Genomic DNA, 18,828 nt, shown 5'->3' with positions numbered 1-18,828 from the left:
CTCCATACTCGTGCTTATTTTAAAACTTGCTTTCATTCCTACAGCGAAGAAGAAATGGATTTGGGAAGAATGGATTTCTTCAGGGCCGCGGCTCCAGCCTGTTGTTCCACTGGAGAAGCACTTTTAAGACAAAGATTGAGGACTCAGACACAGAAACTAGTAGCAGTGAAACTTCAGATGACGATGCCTGAGACTGGGCACAAGAAAATTGAAATAAATAAAATCAACCCAATAAACTCAGTTCATAGTTCAACATGTGTTTGGGGTTGTATAAACTAAACAGAGTTTATTCTGTCTCCAGTCTGTTCAGTTTTTTCTTCTGTTGTTGATACTTCATGCACAAGGGAAATAATTGTATCCCAAAGAAGAGAGAAATTGGCTTCTTTAGCTTTTTCTTTTGGTTTTGCCCTAATGCTTATAGAAGTTTGTGCAGCTAGCAAAATTTTGACAAAAATCCCTTGTGGGGCAGTGCACAAGTTCAGTCTTGTAAGCAGGATACCAGTGACTGACTGATCTTTGCAACAACAAGCTTCTAACAGTGCCGCCTGCATTACATAATGTCGTGCGGTAACAATGTGCTAAAACAATCATTGTCAATGACAAAATGGCTATTGAAGTTCTAATTATGTTAAATTAATGCTAATAACATGAATTTTTTATTTTATTTTTTTTTGGCGGCTCGGGGAGCTTCATCACTTAACCAGGCGTTTGTGGTTTTCTTTTTTTGGGTACAGCTGTAAAATATTTGGATATAGGAATTGTTTGTGTTCTTCTTCTTGCAGCCTTGATATTCAGGGTGGATTGTAAAATATAAATTTTTTGTGAGATTTCAAAGATTAAGATTATTTTGATAACATTATTTACAGATTTAAAAAAGTGACTATCACATTGAGTCTGTATGAGGGGGAAAAACTACTGCATCAAAAATAACTAACTTGGAATAAATATTTTGCATCAGTTTGCCAATTCTAATTGTCTTTCTTATGTAAGAAAAGCTTTCCTCTAAAGGGACTTGCAACTTTGGGGTTCTAATAGTACTGGGGTTAAATAGCTGCTTCTCCCACTGTATTTTTTCCACTTGGCAAACATTGCTGTAGCTCAGACTGCAGAAGCTAAATTCTTCCTTTAAAAGGGGAGAGGGAAGACAATGGTGAGATGATAGCCCATATTTGGTTTTGTCTTTTTTAAAAAAAATAAATTAAAATAATTTGAATTATCTTCCACTAAAGCAGTTTGCTTTTTTTTCCGCTTCATACAAAATAGTGAAGCTCGACTGGTCGGTGTCACTTCCTGTTCCTAGTGCAATGCTGCTGTTTATGTTCACAACATGGCAAGGGTATGTCTGAATCCAAAGCTGTTTTCATTGAAATCTTTTTTAAAAATTCATGAAAACATTTCTATTAGATTAAAAAGGATTTTACAAACAACTCAGTTGTGGCCTAAGCTATTTCACTGTCTGTTTGAAGTTCAGCTTGTACACAAACATTTTGGATCGGAAAGTATTCGCATGGTTGTCCACTGCTTGCAAGTTGGTTGGATGGAGTTGCACATCAAATAAGAGATCGTGGTCTCACCAAACTGAGGGGGACAGTCTGCCTTCAGCAGGGGCAGGATTTCACCATTGGTCTTGTTTTTCAATCCACTCCTGCTGGTCAGGCAGAAAGGATAGATGTGTAATGAAATTATGGTGCTTAGCCATGTCTCTGCATCAGTACTCGAGGGAACATTTCTAGCAGATGTATACTGTTCTAGCTGTGCTTTTTAGCTCACATTCTCACTTGGATGCTGACACTGATGTTAACCTCCTGCCTGTGAGGAGGGCTGGCAGCAGGTATTTCTTCATCCCTGCTGGCTGGAAGCTGCTCTCGTCACTGGGTCTGCTGGGGAGTGCTCTGGGAAGCACTTGGGCTTCTGTAAGACATTTCACAGGTCATATCCTCCTTTTTAAAGGTCGTACCACTCGGCTCCTTTCAAATGTGACTTGTCTGTAAAAGCTGTATGGGTTTAGTTTAATGTGCTGCTCCTGCCCCCTCCCTGATGTAGGAAGTTAGGTGTAAAAATTATGAGAACGGATTATTGTCAATAAGCTAGGTAAGTTTAAAACAAGTCCACATGTAATGGGCTGTTGAAAAGCAGCAGGGGATTGCTCTGATTCCTGGGTCACGTCAGGGCTCTGCCTGGGGTGGGGACACCAAAGCCTGAGGTGCCTTATGGGCCCTTGATGCCCGGCTCCTTTCAGCTTCCCTGCCTCTGTCCTCTGACAGGCCTTGTGGGGTTCAAACACTGGTGAAAGTACTGAGAAGGTACGGGCTTACTTTGGGGAACAGCAGGCAGCAGAGTGGATTTTTCTGAAGCGAACTGCTGAGGGCCTGTGCCTGGTGTCATGGGGTGAGGCGGGAGGGAGGCCGCCACCACTGAGAAGAGCCAGTGGGCGCTCCTCACCTCAGGGCTTGTAAAACAGGGCCGGGACTGAGGGCGGTGCTGAGGGGAACATGGCTCAGGAACCCCTGGGAGCTAAATTATGGAGGTGGCAGCTGAAGAGCCAGCCAGCAGGGGATGGCTGCAGGGCAAAGCACGGTGATGGCCGGGTGTGAGGCAGGGCGCTTCACGGGGTGGGGAAAGGTCTGAAACCGGCCAAGATGGAAGGGGCTGAGGCTGATGGGCTGTTAACTGCAGGTGAGGGTGGTTTCTGCAGTGGGTTGGGGTGGGACAAGGCCAGGGGCTACAGCCCCACAGAGGCAGCAGTGGTATTTCCTGGACACGCGGCACCGTAATGGTCCTGACAGGCTCTGGGAGCTGTTGGCCCTGCCAGCCTTGCACCACCGCCCTCACTGCCAGCCTGGGCAGGGCCTGCCCAGCACCTCAGCACCTCCCTTCCCACCTTGGCAACCAAACACCGCCACAGCCAGCAGCCACCTCACCCCGAGCAGGTCAGTGCGGCAGCCCCGGCCAGAGGAGGGACCCTGACCCAGGCTGGGCTCACACGGGTGCGATTTGGGTGTTCTTTCTGCAGGGTGCCCAATGCCAGGTGCAGGAGCCTTCACCTGCCCCAGCTGCCGCATGGCATTCAGCTCCCGGCCGCTGCTGCGGGCACACCAGGAGCGGCTCTGCGTTGGGACACCGGTGGACAGCAGCTCCCATGGCCCCAGGGGGTGCCCAGGCAGGGTCAGGAGGCTTCAGGACCCCTCGGTACCGCGAGGTTGGGTCAGATGTGGGGATGGGGACGTGGGTGAGGAAATGGGGTGTCCTGCTGGCGTCAGCTGGATGCATCCCACTCTGAGATGGGGGACGCTGCACCCCTAAGTGCTTAGTTTGGAAAAGTCAGAAAAGTTTATGGTATTCAGCTTTTTTTTTTTTTTTTTTTTTGCCTTCTTGTTTACCTCCCTGAGGTTGGGATGTCCCAGAATGGAGACCACGCCGAGCAACACCATCTCCTCCTGCTTTCTGGGCTCCCTCTGGCCATGCTGGGACCACGGGGGCCAAGGCGAGCCCGGGGGATGCCCCTGGGGGGCGTCCTCACACCCCGCGAGAGGACCCTGCTCCGTGCCACCGAGCCTGGTGGCCACAGCACCCAGCAGCCTGCTGCCAGGGGGCTGACAAAGGAGGTGTGCCCACCTCACCAGCTCCACTCACCCACAGCGGGGTGCAGGCTTTGTCCCCAGCCCTGTGGGGCTCGTGCCTCCTGCCCACTGCCTCCCCCTATGCCGCAGGGAGAGCCCAGCCAGCGGCCGGCCGTGCCACAGGGGCACCTGCGAGCACCAGAGCTGCTGGAAGCCCACAAGCACTATGTGGCTGAAATCCGGGCCAGGACCCAGCAGCTGGAGCAGCAGAGAGCAGGTAGGCACTGGCAGAGGTTTTGTGGTGATGGGGCTGTGGTTCCTGGGGTAACACGTTTTGCCACCCTGCAGGGCTGTGCCAGCGCCTGGCGGTGCTGGCGGATGAGCAGCTGCGGCCGAAGCCCAGGCGATCCCCAGAGGCACTGCGGGGTGAGGCCGGACACCTGCACGGAGGGTGAGTCCCAGCTACGGCGAGCAGGGCTCAGCACCCCTCCGGGGGAAGCGTCCAGGGTGCTCCCCAAAAAGGGGCCTTTGCCCCCCAGTTGGCCCATTTTCACCCCAGGACCGCCCTACACCTCAGTGCCCTCCTGCCGCCTTCCGGGCCGCTTGCTGCTGAGGCCAGGTGAGGGTGCTGCAAAGCTGAGCCCACCCCCCCCACCCCCCCCGCCCCATGCCCTGCAGCTGACACTGGTGCCATGGTAGGGCCCTGATGCTGTCCTACCTGCGCAGTGGTGGCCATGACGCGGCCATCCTGGCCCATCTGCTCGACCTCCAGGTGGAGGCCACAGCGCTGGAGAAAAGGGCAGCACGGAGGACAGGTAAGTGGCAGCCCCAGTGCAGATCCCAGCCTGGGGTTCTGGCCCCCTGTCCCCACTGAGGCAGCCCCCGGCCATGCCATCAGAGCGCCCCAGGGCCGGCACGCAGGACCTTGATGCGGTGCTGCTGGCCGTGGAGCTGGAGAACCAGCGGCTGGAGGACGAGCTCCTGGCACTGAAGGTCCGGAAGGCGAGGAGAGCTGATGCCAGTATGTGACTGGGAGACGGGGCACCCACCGACTGCCTCCCCACAGCACCCTGCTGCCTGTGGGCTGGCAGCCAGATGAGCACCCTGGGACCACGGTGACGAGCCACCATCCCCAGGCTCGCTGGCGGCCCAGCAGCACGCAGAGGACCTGGCCCAGCTGCAGGCAGAGGTGGGGATGCTGAGACGCCAAGCGGAGGGGACGGGGCCGCGGGCGGTCCCCCCCGTCCTCCCACCCCCCCAGCTCCCACCAGCCCGGTCTCTGCCAGGGTTTCTCACGGTAAGAGCGTCGTCCCGGGGTGCAGAGGAGCCCCTCGCCCGGGAGGGGGATTTCCAGGGTACCAGTTCAACATTTGCTCCCTTGGCTGCAGCAGGATGTATTCCCCCCCCCCCACCCTCCCCCAGGTGCTGAACTGTGGGCATGATATGCTCTGTGACCACAGGCCCTCTTCCCAGTGCCATTAACGCCAGGTTTCTCCTTCCCCAGGAGCCTCCGGGACCAGCCCTGGGGCCAGGCAGCCCCCCAGCCCCCAGCCGCCTGCCCGCCGCCCCCAGCCTCCCTGGCATCCCCATCGCAGCCCTGGAGGACCCCCCTCCTGCTCGGGAGCCGCCAGCAGAGCACAAACCCCCCCGGAGGTGAGATGGGGATGGGCTGGAGCAGGAAATCGGGGCGTTACTAAAGACCAGAGTGATAAAGGGATGGCAAAAGCTGTTACAGCTGCAGGCTTGGGGCCCGCTGGGGAATGGTGATGTTTGAGGGATGTGCATGGGGCCATCCTGGGTCCAAGGAGGCGCTGGGAATTTTGGCAGCAGGGGAGGGGCGGCATGCATTGTCATTGCCCACACACCGGGGTCATTTTGTCCTGGTCAGCCTGGGGAACAGCAGGAGGGAAAGAGAAGCACAACTTTTCTTCTCCCCCCCTTTCCCTGCTGCTTACCCCATCAGACACATCCCAAGCCACTTTTAGAAGCTTCACAGGCTGTACCCATGGCTCAAGCCAGGAAGCAGCAAAAAACACAGCAAGATTTCCTCCCGCATACTGGAGGCCCTGGGCTGGGTGTTTAATAAATGGCTTCCCCTGCTGCTCTTCACTTCTCGGCCTTCTTTTTCGACAAATGTACCTGTCCCCCCACGACAGGCAGAGGGCTGGGGGCACATGCCCCCTCCACCACCAGGTCCTGCAAGTGCAGGTGGGCAGAGCGGGGCCCCTGCCCCAGCCCTGATGCAGAAATTCACGCCCAGCACTGAAACACTGCGAAACTTTGGGTCTAAATTGTGGCCACCTCTGTGCTCTCGTCCCAGCCACCATGAACGTGGCCAATGCAGCAGTTTGCCCAACGCAAGCCAGAAAGGAGGTAGGGAACACAATCTCCAGCACAAACACCCCTGGGAAGGGCTTCAGGACAAGGGAAGCACCGCCAAAGTGCTTGCAAGGCGCCACCAACCCCTGCTCCTGTGTGAACACACGTTCTGCCAGAGCAGAAGGGCACAGGTGGAGGTTGAGCAGGCCAGGCTGAAAACCCGCACTGGCTGCAGGGGCCAGACAAGCTCTTATCACACCTCCCCAACACCCCCAGGGCCAGGGGAGGTGCCACAGCAGCGGGCCAGGCTTTGCCCAGGAGCAGGGAGCCCAGCAGGGGCCGGGAGGAAGATCTGCACCCCCAGGGCCATGAGGAGCAGAGGGGGGAGCTTTTAATAGGAAGGGCAAGACAGGGAACATTTGCTTACAATCTTTATTGAAGTCATACAAAAGTTGCCAAAAAGTGAAAAAATACACTATATACAAAACCATTTTCCTTGTAAGGAGAGGAGTGTCCAAGGTTAAAGAATTATCATACTGTGCTTTCAACTGTAGCCCCTGATTCTGCTTGTGGCCTCTTCTCTGTCTAAAAGAAAAGAGAAAGATTTGATTTAAGAAACAAAACAAAACACCGCATTACAGCATCAATTCATGCAGCAGTTCACTGTTTTTGCAGTTTGAAAACAAAACTAGGCATGCTTTGCTGGTCTTCAGAGCCCACAACTACAACAGACATTAACAAGTGTAGCCCAGGTGAGAAATATTAAAACCCTGGAGCACTCTGCTGCAGTAACAGGCCCTGTGCTGTAGTTCAGCCCAACAAACCCCAGAGCCCCAGCACACACGTTCCTGTCCCACCCGTCAGCTGCGCAGCCTGTTATCTGCCCAGCTCACTTGGCATCAGACACCCCAGCACAACATGCATCCCATCAGCTTGGAATACTCCCCGTCGTGCAGGAAGCCCCGTGAAGACCAGCAGGCAATAAAACCAACCAGGCACAAAACCACTCCTTAACAGAAGGGGAAGGAAAAAAAAGAAAACACAAGGCACCAACTCCTGACTCTACTGCCCACCTCCTCTTCCATTTTTTCTGCAACCTCATTTCCACTGGGGGCAGCATCACCACCACCACCATTGACAGCCGGTTCTGGTTTAGATTTCTTAGCTTCATTGTCTCCCTGGTGAGTCTCCTCCTCTGGTTTCCTCTGAGGACAAAATTGTTTAGTCTTCACTATGGACAAATTTAAGTGTTTTTAGAAAGTTAGCATCTAGATGTCATTGCACATTATCTACTCGACCTCTACTTGCCAGGTTCAAGATAAATACTTAAGTACTAGGATTTAAACAAAGCTCTGAAGCTTTGGAACAAAGGTCTCAATCACAAAGTATAACCAGTTGGATATTATTCAAGTGCTAGTATCTATAATGCAGAATTATCCTTAGTTAGAGTTTGGCAGGGGAGCATGTTACTGCTGTGATTGTAAAAATCACTCCAGGCAAACCTGAACTCTCACACAGGCTAATATAACTGACAAGGCTGTGCCACAACACTATACAATATAAAAAACAAGATTCCATACTGGATGATTTTAGCAATATCAGCAATATCAGTTCTGGGGGCAAAAAAAAAACACTATACATTGAGCACTAGGTTCTTTTAAAAGTATCTTATTTTCTCATTAAGAGGCAATTTGCCTTTGGTATTTTGCAAGTCCAATTCTCCATTTCCACTTGGAAAGAAGGGAATCCAATTCAGCCTGGTTAATTGCCTTTATTTTTTTTTTTATTTTCGAGATCTATACACCGCCCTGCTCTTCTTGCATGCTCTCAGCAGAGCAGGGCATTTGTTCAGAACACCTCCACAAGCCACACAATTCAGCTCTGAAGTTAAACCAGTGTGGGTCAGGCAGAGAGCTGAACCATCACCAACTAGTCTCCTGGAGGCTGGATGGTTCCCAGACTGATTAGCTCCCAGTGGAAAGGAGTTTCACACGCGATCTCTTATTACTTTTAGAGTGTTTTTCTTTTTCCAGGTGTTACAGAACTAAGTTGAGGAAAAGCCTTGAGCTAAGAAATCCAATTAGGTTGTTAAAGTACCACTGGCTTAACCTCTCTGTTCAGCTAGTCATTTCTGAACTCACCTTTTTCCTGACCAGGTGAGAGATGTCTGTAACACACTGAGATGCTCCATCTGCTGCTTTTCTTACTGGAATCTATTACAAAACAGACAATGACACATCACTAACAGCAAACAGCAATTTTCAAAGCAGACATGAATTCTTCAACATCTATCTTTGTTCGACTTACTGTGGAAACCGAACCACTGTCTTCACTTTGTGCAAAGCCAGACGTAGTTCCAACCTTAAGGAAAGCAGAAGAACACCAGCTAAGCAGCACGTTCTGCCATCTATTCACACACGGCCAATGTACTAGTTTCGAAAGTGGAAGAAAACCCAACTCCATGTCTTAACTTTACATTCTGCTTCTACACTTATATACAGGATAGACAGAAGAAAGGTTCACGTAATGATGTAACACTCATTTAAGTCTCACATTTGACTTAACTATCATTTCTAGCCTTTACGTATTTAATTACTCTAGTAGCCTATCAAAGTCCAGTTTAGTTTGGAGCAATTAATTTCAGTGTATTTACTATTAATCTTTTCAGATGTCAGCTGTCTTAATTCTCTTCTTGATCTGAACTGGTTTACTTCAAATCTCACTGGAAGAATGTTTGCTTGAAAGGAAACAGCAGGATGTACTAACCAGAGTTGCTTTCAGTGCCAGCTCAGCTACTCTTGCGCTCTTTTGAGACTCCTTTGAATCCTCTATCTTTTCTTTGATTTCAGGGAGAAGTCCTTTTAGTTCTTCAATCTCCTTCTCATCTTCAGGGGACCCACTTTCTGCCTTCTTTATTCGTTCAGTAAGCATTGCTAGAACGACATCGTTATGATGGCAAAACACCCTCCACACAAAGTCACTGCCCAGTTATCAATTCCCAGAGGCAAGTGCCCACCAACAGGTGCTGTTTGACTGTTCAGATGTTAGTGCAGGCTGTTACCAAACGTTTGCATGACAAGGTAACAGGGCAATTAACAAAGTCAGTTTTGATTTGTGAAAGCTCTCTGTTTTGCGAGGCCATTTCAGACATCTACTCACCCATTCTCTTGTCAATGACTTCTACGGATTTGCCAAACTGCAGAACGGCCTCGTCGAACTGGCTGTTGTAGTGGTAGGCCAGCGCCAGCTGGTAGTGGCTTTCGGCAAGCAGGCGGTCGTGAGCCTCCAGGTATTTCTGCTGCAGGGCCAGACAGGCCTGAAACTCCTCTATAGCCTGCACATAGTTTTCTATAGGAGCAAGCCATACGGTCTTTACAAACAACAGGCATTTATCTAAGCATCATCTACACCCTTGTTCAGTTACTACGTATTTTATTCCACTTCATACAGTCCAAGAAGAGAACTACCAGGGAATGTAAGTTAAGCTCAGCGACAGGCTGCTCTCCTATTAGCAGGTGACAGCGCTCACAGTCCAACGCTGCCTTCCCCTCAGAAAAAGACCGAGTCCATTTCCTCTAGGTGCTTTGTCTATTTACGATACCACAATAAACTAAACAGCCAAGTCAAAACCAGGCACACTAATCCTGCTATGTTCCCTATCATGAGTTGAACGTAACTGGTCAGAACTGCAGCTGGTCTGGAGGCGAGTACTCCCCTGCTACCTTCTCCAGTCCAGCAGCCCACTGAGTGCTCTAGTGACACAAAACACAACCCTCACTTTGTAACCTTTGTCCAGAAGCCTGTCACATTATTTCCCATGATGACACCCCTACTTTGATTTAACAAGATCAAATAAAAAACAAACATGCTTTCAAGTGAAGGGCAGACAGACATGTTAGAAGGCACAAACCTGAGGCTTGCTACCTATGTTTTCCTGGTGCATCAGGGTCTTTCCCAGCTGTACCACACTATTTTAGAAAGTCCAATAGTATCAGCCATTTTTTATTTGCGGTCTTTATGTTCCAGAAGTGGCTTGGCACCTGACACTTCCCTCTGAGCTCAGTGACTGAGTACTTCCATAAGGAAAGAGTCTTCCCCAATTTCTGAGGCTAACCAAACCCTGTCTATGAAACAGCCTCGTGCTCTGCTCTAACACCAGCTCTTACTCATCTCTTCCTCCTGCTCTTCTGGAATAGCATGGAATATCCTGTTTAAGGAACTCACTTGTTCATCCATCGATGAAAAAAGCTTCTCATGAGGCTGTACTATTATAACTAGAAAAAACATGTGCCCCTCCATCTTATCAGACTGCAGTTACCTCTACTCATTCTGAAGTATGAAATAGGAAGTGACAAAATGAAACCCAGCACTTTACATATAAGAATTAGCACTGCTTACCAGATTCAATGCTGACTTCTCCTAGCTTTAGATGAGCCTGAGCCGCATGGAGCTGAGCTTCTTTCGTTTCTTTTCTAAATCAAGGAAAAAAAGCCATTTCCATGAGAACACCTAAATACCTAGCATTATGCCTACACCACCTCCCAACTCCCTCCCACTCTCTCGCAGACAACCAAATTACAGCTTGATTTTTTACCTCTTGTAGATGACTTTCGCTAACTCCAGCATGTCCCAGGCTAGCTCAAGATTTCCAATTTCTTCCTCCTCGCTTTCCTGTAAAGACTAGAAATGCACGTTTATGTCATCAGTTGATACAGCCTTTCCCCTCCGCCTTCCCCAGAAATAACAGGGCACCGAACACCAGTATTATCCTGAGAATAAGACAGGCGCTTACATTACTATTAAGATAAGCTAATCACTGAAGGAGTTAATGTTCCTTTAAAAAAAAAAAAAAGGCATTGATGTTCCTTTATTTTTTTTAAATAGGCTTTTGAGCTCCATTAGAGTAGTTTAATGCAGAGGTATTCTAGTTGACAGGTGTCTATCATGCTTAGCAACATGCAGATAGGGCTCAGACTTCTTCCAGTACAAACTGCTCCATCAAGCTAACTCCTCAGATTTAAGCAGCACAACACTTTCCATAAATTCCCCATCTTAATCATGACTTAATGGACTGGGTGCACTCAATGCGTACAGTGAGACAACAACAAAAACCAACAAAGAACTGTTTCAAATAAGTAACTGTAGTGACAAGCTAAAGCAGCCCTCCCTGCTGAAGCCCACCCCTGCATTTACCAGGCTGCGTTACCAGCCTATAGTCTGTAGGCATTTGTTTCAGTGTTAGCTAAATAAACACAAGATCACAGAAAAAAAAAAAAGAAGGTCCTACAATACAGACTATGCATAGTGATGTCCCTTCCTTCGGCAATGCTGGTTTCTAAACAGAAGGGATTTCCTACGCAGGACTAAATGAAACACAAATGAGCTTTTACAAACTTAAAGGGACATTTAGACAGACATTACGCTCCTTCAAGAGCACCAATATCAGAGCTCAGCAGTCTCACCTTGTCTTCCACTGTCAATTCATTCTCCTTATCATCTTCAGCTTTATCATTTTCTTTATCTTCCTCTTCAGATTCTTCTGTTTCTAGAAGGAAAGTAGTTGAATGAGAACACTTGCTGTTACGATGCTTCCTTCACATGGAGCCAGGCAGAATATTTTATCCAGCCCTTATCCTTCCAGGGAGAGGTTAGAGGTGGGACGTGAGAAGGGCACAGGTAACATCAGATTCCCAGCAGCAGCCATCTTGCTGAAATTGTTAGCCCTGTAGACTAAGGTAGTTCAAGGCAACCTTAGTCCTTGATTTAAGTTTAACTTCATACTAGAACGGAAACTTACCTAGAAGTCAGTTCTCACAAATGCATTGTGAACCCCCACTGAAGCCGTGGGATCCTGAGCAGCCCTGGAGGCACTGGTCAGTTGTTGGACTTCATGCTACAGATAACAAGCGTTTCCAGCAAGATAGCTGCCAAGCTGCGTACAGATAAGACCATTTCTGAATTCACATTCCTCATTTCAGTCCTTTCACAGGACAAGTAAGAGTGGGTAACTACTCTCTTGGTTTGCACTGTGGCCAGACACCTCTCTAGGCACTGCTTCACCACTCGGCGTTCACTGTGCTGAGCAGTACGAGCCCTTTCAGCACACAGAACTGTTCAGTCTGAAGACTTGCCACTCCTCAACAAGGCTCTTCCCGTGCAGCTGAGCTGCTGACAAGCCAAGCTGCAATTATCAGTTTACTGATTAACTTGTCCCACAGAAGGCAATGGCCTTCTAAGACCACGCACGTACTACGTTAGCAAAGCGTACACGTTCTGCCAGGCAACTTAACGTAATCCTGACAACAGCCATAATGAAGCAGGGAAGCAGAATGGCAGAAAAAGCTAGGTAGCTGGAAGACTGCACTAGATGCAATAAGCCTTCAAGTCCCAGGGCAAATTAAGTTTAGGTTCTCCAGCCAAACCGTCACTTTTAATTACTACCAGAAAGACTCTAATGGAAAGTTCCTTCCCTGCCCCCTGAAAAGTAAATTTACCATCTTGGTTTTGCATTCAGCTGTTCTTATTTTCCTGCTCCACTGTTTTAAAATAAAATACAGTTATAACCAGGGGCAACGTGTGCTTCAAGTTATTTGGAGGTTAGTGCAGTAAACCCAGACGCATGCAAGTGAACATCCATTCAGTATTCTCCACCAGCCTAGCCATTACTTACAGATCTCACAGGGCTGTAAGTTTGCTTTAAAGCAAGATTTGCTTTGCAGTTAGTTAAGCGTTAGTCTAGAGAAAACTGAGACTATTCACTGTTCCTTGAAACTTTACCAAAACCAGTTACTTGGATATAAAATCCCCAAGAGCCCCTTTACAGTGCCTTTTCCTTATTCTAAGGCAAACAGAAAATTCTGAATGGAACACTTTACCCATTGTTAGCCAAATCCATCAAGTCATCCACCCACAAGTACTTTTCTCCTCACTGTTACCTTCTCCCTCTTCCATCAGGTCATCTTTCTCTTCTTTTTCTACCTTAGCACCTTCACCCTCTTCCATCAGGTCATCTTTCTTTTCCTCTTTCTCTACCTTAGCTGCTACTTCAGCCTTTTCTTCCACGTCATTAGATGGTTCGTTGCCCTCTGTGGGCACTGGTTCCTTTGAGGACTCTGTCTCTTTAGATTCAGCTGGTTTCTCTTCTGTAGCCGTCTCTACCGGCTCTTTCTCCTCCACCTTCTTCTGCTCAGCTGCCTCTGCCTGCCCTTCTGCAGCTTCTTTCTGCTCCGCAGTGACGGCTGCCTGCCCTTTCGCTGTCGCTTCTTGTGACAATGCCTTCTCTTCCACGGCTGCCTCTGCCTGCCCTTCTATAGCCTCTCCCTTTTTGACGGCTGCCTCTTTTTCTGTTGCTTCTGTTGTCTGCTCTCCTGCCTCTCCCTTCTCTTCCACAGCTGCTTCTGTGGACTTAGCCTCTTCCACAGCCGCCTTTGGTTCCTTGTCTGACACTTCTGTCATTCTGTCCTTCTCCTCAGTTGCCTCTGCTACCTCTTCTTCATGCTTTGTATTCTGCTCTTTTTCCACTGCCTTCTCTTCCACAGCTGCCTCCTCTTTTGTAGTCGTCTTTTCCACAGCCATCTGCTGCTTTTGCTCTTCTGAAATTAATTCTTTTTCCACAGAAGCCTCTGCCTTCTCTTTAGCCTCTTCAACCTTTACGTCCACGTCAGCAGTTGCTTCTTCCCTTGGCTTTTCTTCCGTCCCATCTTCCATTTCCACATCCTCCGTTTTGACTTCCTTCTCAGTTAGCACTGGAGCTCCTTCTGTAGACTTTTTGGCCTCTTCTTTTTCCCCCATGGCGTTATATACCTGTTCTCTCAACTCCTCCCTTGCTTCTTCTACATGATTGAGGAAGCATAAACATTTCTTCGAGTTTAGTGATAAAGACATTAACGGGCACTGACAACACCACCCTCAGACCCTCAGCCAGCGTGTTGGTTTGTCGTCAAGTTAAATGACGCTCCTAAAAACTTCCTTTTCAGAACACAAGCTATTAGGATGCAACCAACATAGTTGAACTAAGCAAATCCCTTCCCCTTCCCCAGACTGAATTATTGCAAGCGGCCGCTCAAGCAGCGTGCAGTTTTGCGCGCTAGCATTTTTAGTCACAGCTAAGCAAGAGATGCCAGTGCTTTAAGAGTCTGGATCGACAGGAATTCCTGTATTACCTCCAGCTGCAGGTAGGATAAAATAGTTACCATCCTTGGACTTTATTTAGAGACTGACCTGTCCTACTACAGACACTGTACTGCCACAAGGTTACAAAGCAGTTCAAGTTGACTGAAGCTCAGGAAAGCAAGTCTGAACGCAGTGTTTCAGGACACAGACATCTGGTGACCCTTCACACATGCTTATGCAATCAGTTTCTCGTAGAAGTTTGGGAGGTTTTGTTCAATCTTTAAGCAAGACTAAAAGAACAAAATAGTCCGTTCTGGCTGCTAGGAGTTTGAACAGAATGCTTCTGACTACCTGGGATATCAACATTCAGGACTTGGACCATTTAGACAAGAAAATGCAGCTCGGTACCTCCATGGCACGACCGACCGCTTTACATACCATCAGCAGCCGGTAAGGCGGAATCGTCTTCAGCTTTCTCTCCTTCCTCTTCAACCTGCACCCCTTCTAAGGCATTTCCCAATACACCATTTTCCATTCTAAAGGGAATAAGAGTTTGTTATCCCTTGGCTCTTGTAATTACACCACTTTAACCATAGAAGCTACAACACCATGGCCTGTTCCACCCAGCGTAACTCTGTGCATACGAGGCTGTAGCACAACCCTGCCTATACGAGGACAAAACTCTGTTACCCCAGCCAGACTCTTGATCTGGATGCCTGACACGCTGCATGCTTCCTTGACAGGAACAGGTGCTTAGAAGACAAACGTACTTACTAACATTGTAAATAACATTTCCCTCCAGAGAAGTATGGATATTTGTCAAATGGTTCCTAAAAAATGCAGCTACTACAAAGCATTGCTTAAATAACAGTGAACAAGCCACAGCAGATAGTACCTATACTACTTTGGAATGTTTTTCTGCCAGAAGCTTTATTTCTGATACCATTTTTCACTCTCAGAAATTGAGTTTTACAGCCTCTTAAGACAGTCACTCCTATTTCTCTGGACAAGATGCACACCCATTACTTACTGTTCACCTATAAACCACCTGAAGGAAGCGTACCATACATTTAAGGACAGGCACCATAAATGAGCAACTGTTAGCGTACCTTGCCAACTCCAGGAGAGATTTTCCATAATAAAAAAAAGCTTCTGCACACTCATCCGCTGTCTCACCATATTTTTTACCCCTACAAAAGTAATGAAGCATTATTTGCCTCTGTCGGTTTTGGAGGTTTTGATACCTGAACTTTAAAGCTAAGAGTTCCTGGACACGAAGAATCAGTTTCCTAAGCTCGTCTTCCATTTTCGAACAATGGACGAATGTCCCTCTCACTTATTTAGAGCTGTATCTCAGAAGCATCCAGCAAAGCAAGTTAATCTAAAAACCCAAGACGTATCACCCTTGGGGACTGATCAAGACTAGTGAAGAATGGGCAAGTTACACGACTCCTTTATTTTCACATTAACAGACTACATGAGAACTATGTGAGGCAAAATAAAATTTCAAATCCTTTTTCCTTCCTACAGAACCGCACAAACAATTATCATTACAAAAGCTGTCCACATTACACAGCAACTACAGTATTGTCCTACACCTAAGCACTCTCGTCAGTTGCATTATAAATATGGCAACATACATAATGTAAAAACCTAAATCTTGTATGAACCACATCAGTGTAGTCAAGCTGAAAGCCAGTCCTTACAAAAATACACAAAACATTTTACTACTTACAGTAAGCTTGCAGCTTCCTGGAATGCATTAACAGCAGCTGGAATATTCCCCATTACCAAGTGTTTCTGTCCTAAACCCAACAGTTTCTTGGATTCTCCATCCACATCCACACTAGGAGAAAATCAAATGCAGAATTGTTAGTTTCCATAGTAATCAGAAAAGTACACGTCGGATTCATACCCAGCTCTCAAGACCTAGTCAGCTCAATTTAAGTGAGCTGCAGACATTAAAGCGACTGGCAGCACCAAGATTTTATTTAAAAGTCTGGAGCAGCTTTTAGTTTTGATGCCCAAAGCCAAATAGGTTAATTCTAACAACTGCTGCAAGAAGAGGGTGTCAGACTTGGGCATGACAAAGGATGCTCAATAGAATATACCAGGGGCTGCACAGCAATGTAACACAGTGCTGCACAGGGCTTTGCCAGCTGAAAGAAGAGAAGAGTAAGTGCAAGTTATAGCTTCTGACGATGCACCTGAGGAGACGGATGGACGTGAGCCTCGGTTTCAGTTCAGTGCACCTCAAGCAGGGTGCTGCAGAGGGCACGTTCCCACCCCGTACCTCAGGACGGGACATGGGCAGATGCCCACAGGACAGCAGGACAAGGAGAGCCACACACCTGTCCCAGGTGAGAGCCCCCCAGCGCCACCTCCCTCATCAAGATCCCAGCAGCACCCGGAGCCCCACTCACCCGTCTGCTTTGTCGGCGGAGGTGGAGGGGGCGGCCAGTTCCTCTTCCATCCTGCAAGGGACAGGAGCAGCAGGGCGTGAGCGTCGTCACAGCGCGGGCGGAGGCGCGAGGCCAGGGGCCGTAGCAGGTTACCGGTGCCCAGCCACCGCCGCCAGTCCTCAGCGTTTTGGGGAGAGTGACAAGGTGGGGGGTTAGTCAGTTAGTTGTGCACGCAGGGGTTATTTGTCGGTTTATTTACGTGTGTTAACTCAAAGAGGGAGGGTTATGTATTTATTTGTGTTAGGCCAGAGACTGAGGAGTATTTACTTATTTATTTATTTATGTGTGTTAAGTCAAAGAGAGAGGGTTATTTACTTATTTATGTGTGTTAAGTCAAAGAGAGAAGGTTGTTTATGTATTTACGTGTGTTAAGTCGAAGACCGAGGGCTATTTACTCATTTGTTTGCGCTAAATCAAAGACTGAGGGTTGTTTATTCGCGTTAAACCGAAATCTGAGGGCTGTTTTCTGATTTGTTTGCGTTAAGTCAAAGTCCGAGGGCTCTTTCTTCATTTATACGCGTTAAACCAGGGTCTGAGGGTTGTTTATTTGTTTATTTCCGCTAGAACAGAGGCCGAGCCGCGGACGCCGTGCCCGTGACAGGCCCGGCGGCCCCTCACAGACAATGGCCCCTTCCCGCCTCGCCGCCGCCCCGCCCCCGCCCTTGGCGCCAAACCCCGCCGGCGGCTCCTCACGGGCTGACGGCCCCGCGCCACGTGACCGCTCCCCCCCCCACCCTCTCCGGGCAGGTTCGGCGGCGGCTGCCCCCAACAAAGATGGCAGCAGCCGCGCAGGGGTCACGTGGTGGCTCGGCGCGAGCCGAGCGGGCCCAGCTGGCCGCGGCGGAGCGGGGCGGCACGTACCACCGCCCGCGAGGGGGGGGGGGGTGGAGGTGAGGGGGCACCGAGCCCAGTCAGCGCCCCCCGGCCCCCACGCTCCCCCCCCCTCGTCCCAAGGAAGTCCGCCCGCCGCCCCCAATCCCTCGTTCCCAGTCAGCCGCACGGGGAGCGGCCCCCTCACCCCCGCCGCCCCCCCCCCGGGGCACCATACGCACACAGCGGGCCCGGGGCCGGCCCCGCGCCGCCCTACCTAGTCGGGGAGGCCGACGCGGGCTCGACGCGGGGGGCAGCGGCGACGGCCGAGGATTGCATAGAAGCTGCTGGAGACAGGGGCGGCGGCGGCAGAGTGCAGACCCCTACCCCTCCGGCCGCCTATATACCCCTCAGGACACGCCCCGGCCCGCCTCGCGGCGCGCGCACGCAGCCGCCGAACTACAGCTCCCAGCATGCCGCGCGCAGGCACACCGCCCGGCTCTCAGGGCGCCGCCGCGCGGCGCTCCCTGGGAAGCGTAGTCCCGAGAGGCGGCAGCCGCCGCTGCACCGCGCTGCCCGCTGGGAAGTGTAGTGCCAAGCGAGGCGGGGAGGAGAGAGGAAACGGCGTTCCGGCTGCCGCGGGGCGTGCTGGGAATTGTAGTCCGGGGCGCTGCTCCAGGACTGCCCGCCGGACCGGGGCGGCCGGGCGGGCCGCGGGGCGGACATCTTGTGAGGGCACCGCCGTGAGGGGGGCCCGGCCTCGGCTGCTCCCCGTGCGGCTTCCACTTAACGCTGCGGAGCTTCACGGGACCGCCCCCCTCCCGTCCAGGGACATAACCCCAAAAAGTGCCCCGGGCCCCCGCCGCGGTAAGGCGAGGGGCAATAAAAGCTCGAATAAAATTATTTCAGGAAGAGCAAAGCAGGGATTGCACTTCTCTTAGGGTGAAAATGCCCAGTCTGGTAAAGGGTCCTGACCCTGCTGCAACGGCTTTCTGCGCTGAGGAGAACCCAGCAGGAATTAGGAGACACTTCACAGGCACAGAAACTTTTTACATTTCACATAAGGATTACAACAAGCAATAAACAGACCTGGTCCTGTTCAGCTGCATACTATAATGCCCAGGAGAGAAAATACTTGCAGAGACATTACACTTGCGATGGATACACAGTTGTAATACAGACCTAGAGTAAAAGAGGTTATCAAAACTAAAACAATCAAATTCTTTAGTTTTTTTAAGCTATTTAAATACAGAGGATTATTCTTCCAGTTCTGTTTGTTATTGCTAGGGGAAACATAACAAATAATTGCTCTTTATTTCACTTACAGTCAGTTAAGCTTTCTTTGTCCGGCAGCAAAACAGAAGTCATGCCTATGACTATCTCTGACTGGCATCAGATCTGAAAGAGTCCCTTTGTTTCGATTCTGAGAGGCCTTTAGAAACCGTGCCTTGCTGCCATGCCTGCACTAAGGCAGGCGAGCATTCATCATATTTTACAGGTAGAGAAAACCAAAACAAAGTATTAAATAACACTCCTAAGGCCACAGATGGTATCACTATTGGAGC

General features: G+C 49.6%; 2 protein-coding genes and 2 long non-coding RNA genes across 7 annotated transcripts in view; 3 read left to right on the top strand and 1 right to left on the bottom strand.

Annotated features, from left to right (window-relative positions):
- Positions 1-966, top strand: part of GPBP1L1 (GC-rich promoter binding protein 1 like 1) — a 33,193-nt gene extending 32,227 nt beyond the window's left edge. For all 3 annotated transcript variants that reach the window (XM_040566362.1, XM_040566364.1, XM_040566363.1), the window contains one exon: positions 45-966. In XM_040566362.1, coding sequence (XP_040422296.1) covers positions 45-191 — 147 coding nt within the window. In that variant the 3' untranslated portion in view covers positions 192-966. The remainder of the gene's footprint in view (positions 1-44) is intronic.
- Positions 967-2,176: 1,210 nt separating this feature from the next.
- On the top strand, positions 2,177-3,600 carry LOC121074360. Its single transcript, XR_005822291.1, has 3 exons — positions 2,177-2,676; positions 2,787-3,189; positions 3,390-3,600. It is a non-coding gene; the product is annotated as an uncharacterized LOC121074360 (long non-coding RNA).
- Positions 3,601-3,712: 112 nt separating this feature from the next.
- Positions 3,713-5,659, top strand: LOC121074359. The gene is made up of 7 exons (XR_005822290.1): positions 3,713-3,837; positions 3,909-4,011; positions 4,120-4,179; positions 4,260-4,581; positions 4,697-4,857; positions 5,065-5,213; positions 5,524-5,659. It is a non-coding gene; the product is annotated as an uncharacterized LOC121074359 (long non-coding RNA).
- A 643-nt stretch (positions 5,660-6,302) lies between these two features.
- On the bottom strand, positions 6,303-17,698 carry LOC121074188 (nuclear autoantigenic sperm protein). Of its 2 annotated transcripts, XM_040565938.1 has the most exons (15): positions 17,541-17,698; positions 16,415-16,465; positions 15,727-15,837; positions 15,101-15,181; positions 14,430-14,527; positions 12,815-13,711; positions 11,342-11,424; positions 10,474-10,559; positions 10,278-10,351; positions 9,039-9,227; positions 8,646-8,812; positions 8,187-8,240; positions 8,021-8,092; positions 6,953-7,084; positions 6,303-6,464 (listed from the first exon to the last, which is right to left on the bottom strand). In XM_040565938.1, exons 1-15 carry the CDS (start codon positions 17,600-17,602, stop codon positions 6,411-6,413), a joined length of 2,211 nt encoding a protein of 736 aa, XP_040421872.1. In that variant the 5' UTR covers positions 17,603-17,698; the 3' UTR covers positions 6,303-6,410. The 2 variants fall into 2 exon arrangements, with proteins under 2 accessions (XP_040421872.1, XP_040421873.1); XM_040565939.1 differs by lacking the exon at positions 6,953-7,084.
- Positions 17,699-18,828: the final 1,130 nt, after the last annotated feature.

This window comes from Cygnus olor, chromosome 8 (genome assembly GCF_009769625.2).
Source record: "Cygnus olor isolate bCygOlo1 chromosome 8, bCygOlo1.pri.v2, whole genome shotgun sequence".
Taxonomy (NCBI): domain Eukaryota; kingdom Metazoa; phylum Chordata; class Aves; order Anseriformes; family Anatidae; genus Cygnus; species Cygnus olor.
This window is presented reverse-complemented; position numbering and strand designations above follow the sequence as displayed.

What these genes read in the sequence shown, in the direction of transcription:
- LOC121074188 (XM_040565938.1), bottom strand. Translation starts at nt 17,602, where the DNA reads ATGCAATCCTCGGCCGTCGCCGCTGCCCCCCGCGTCGAGCCCGCGTCG. An exon ending in AGTCATTGACAAGAGAATGG is followed by an intron (nt 8,813 to 9,038) that starts GTGAGTAGATGT and finishes ATGTCGTTCTAG; the next exon opens with CAATGCTTACTGAACGAATA. An exon ending in CTCACCTGGTCAGGAAAAAG is followed by an intron (nt 7,085 to 8,020) that starts GTGAGTTCAGAA and finishes TTTTGTCCTCAG; the next exon opens with AGGAAACCAGAGGAGGAGAC.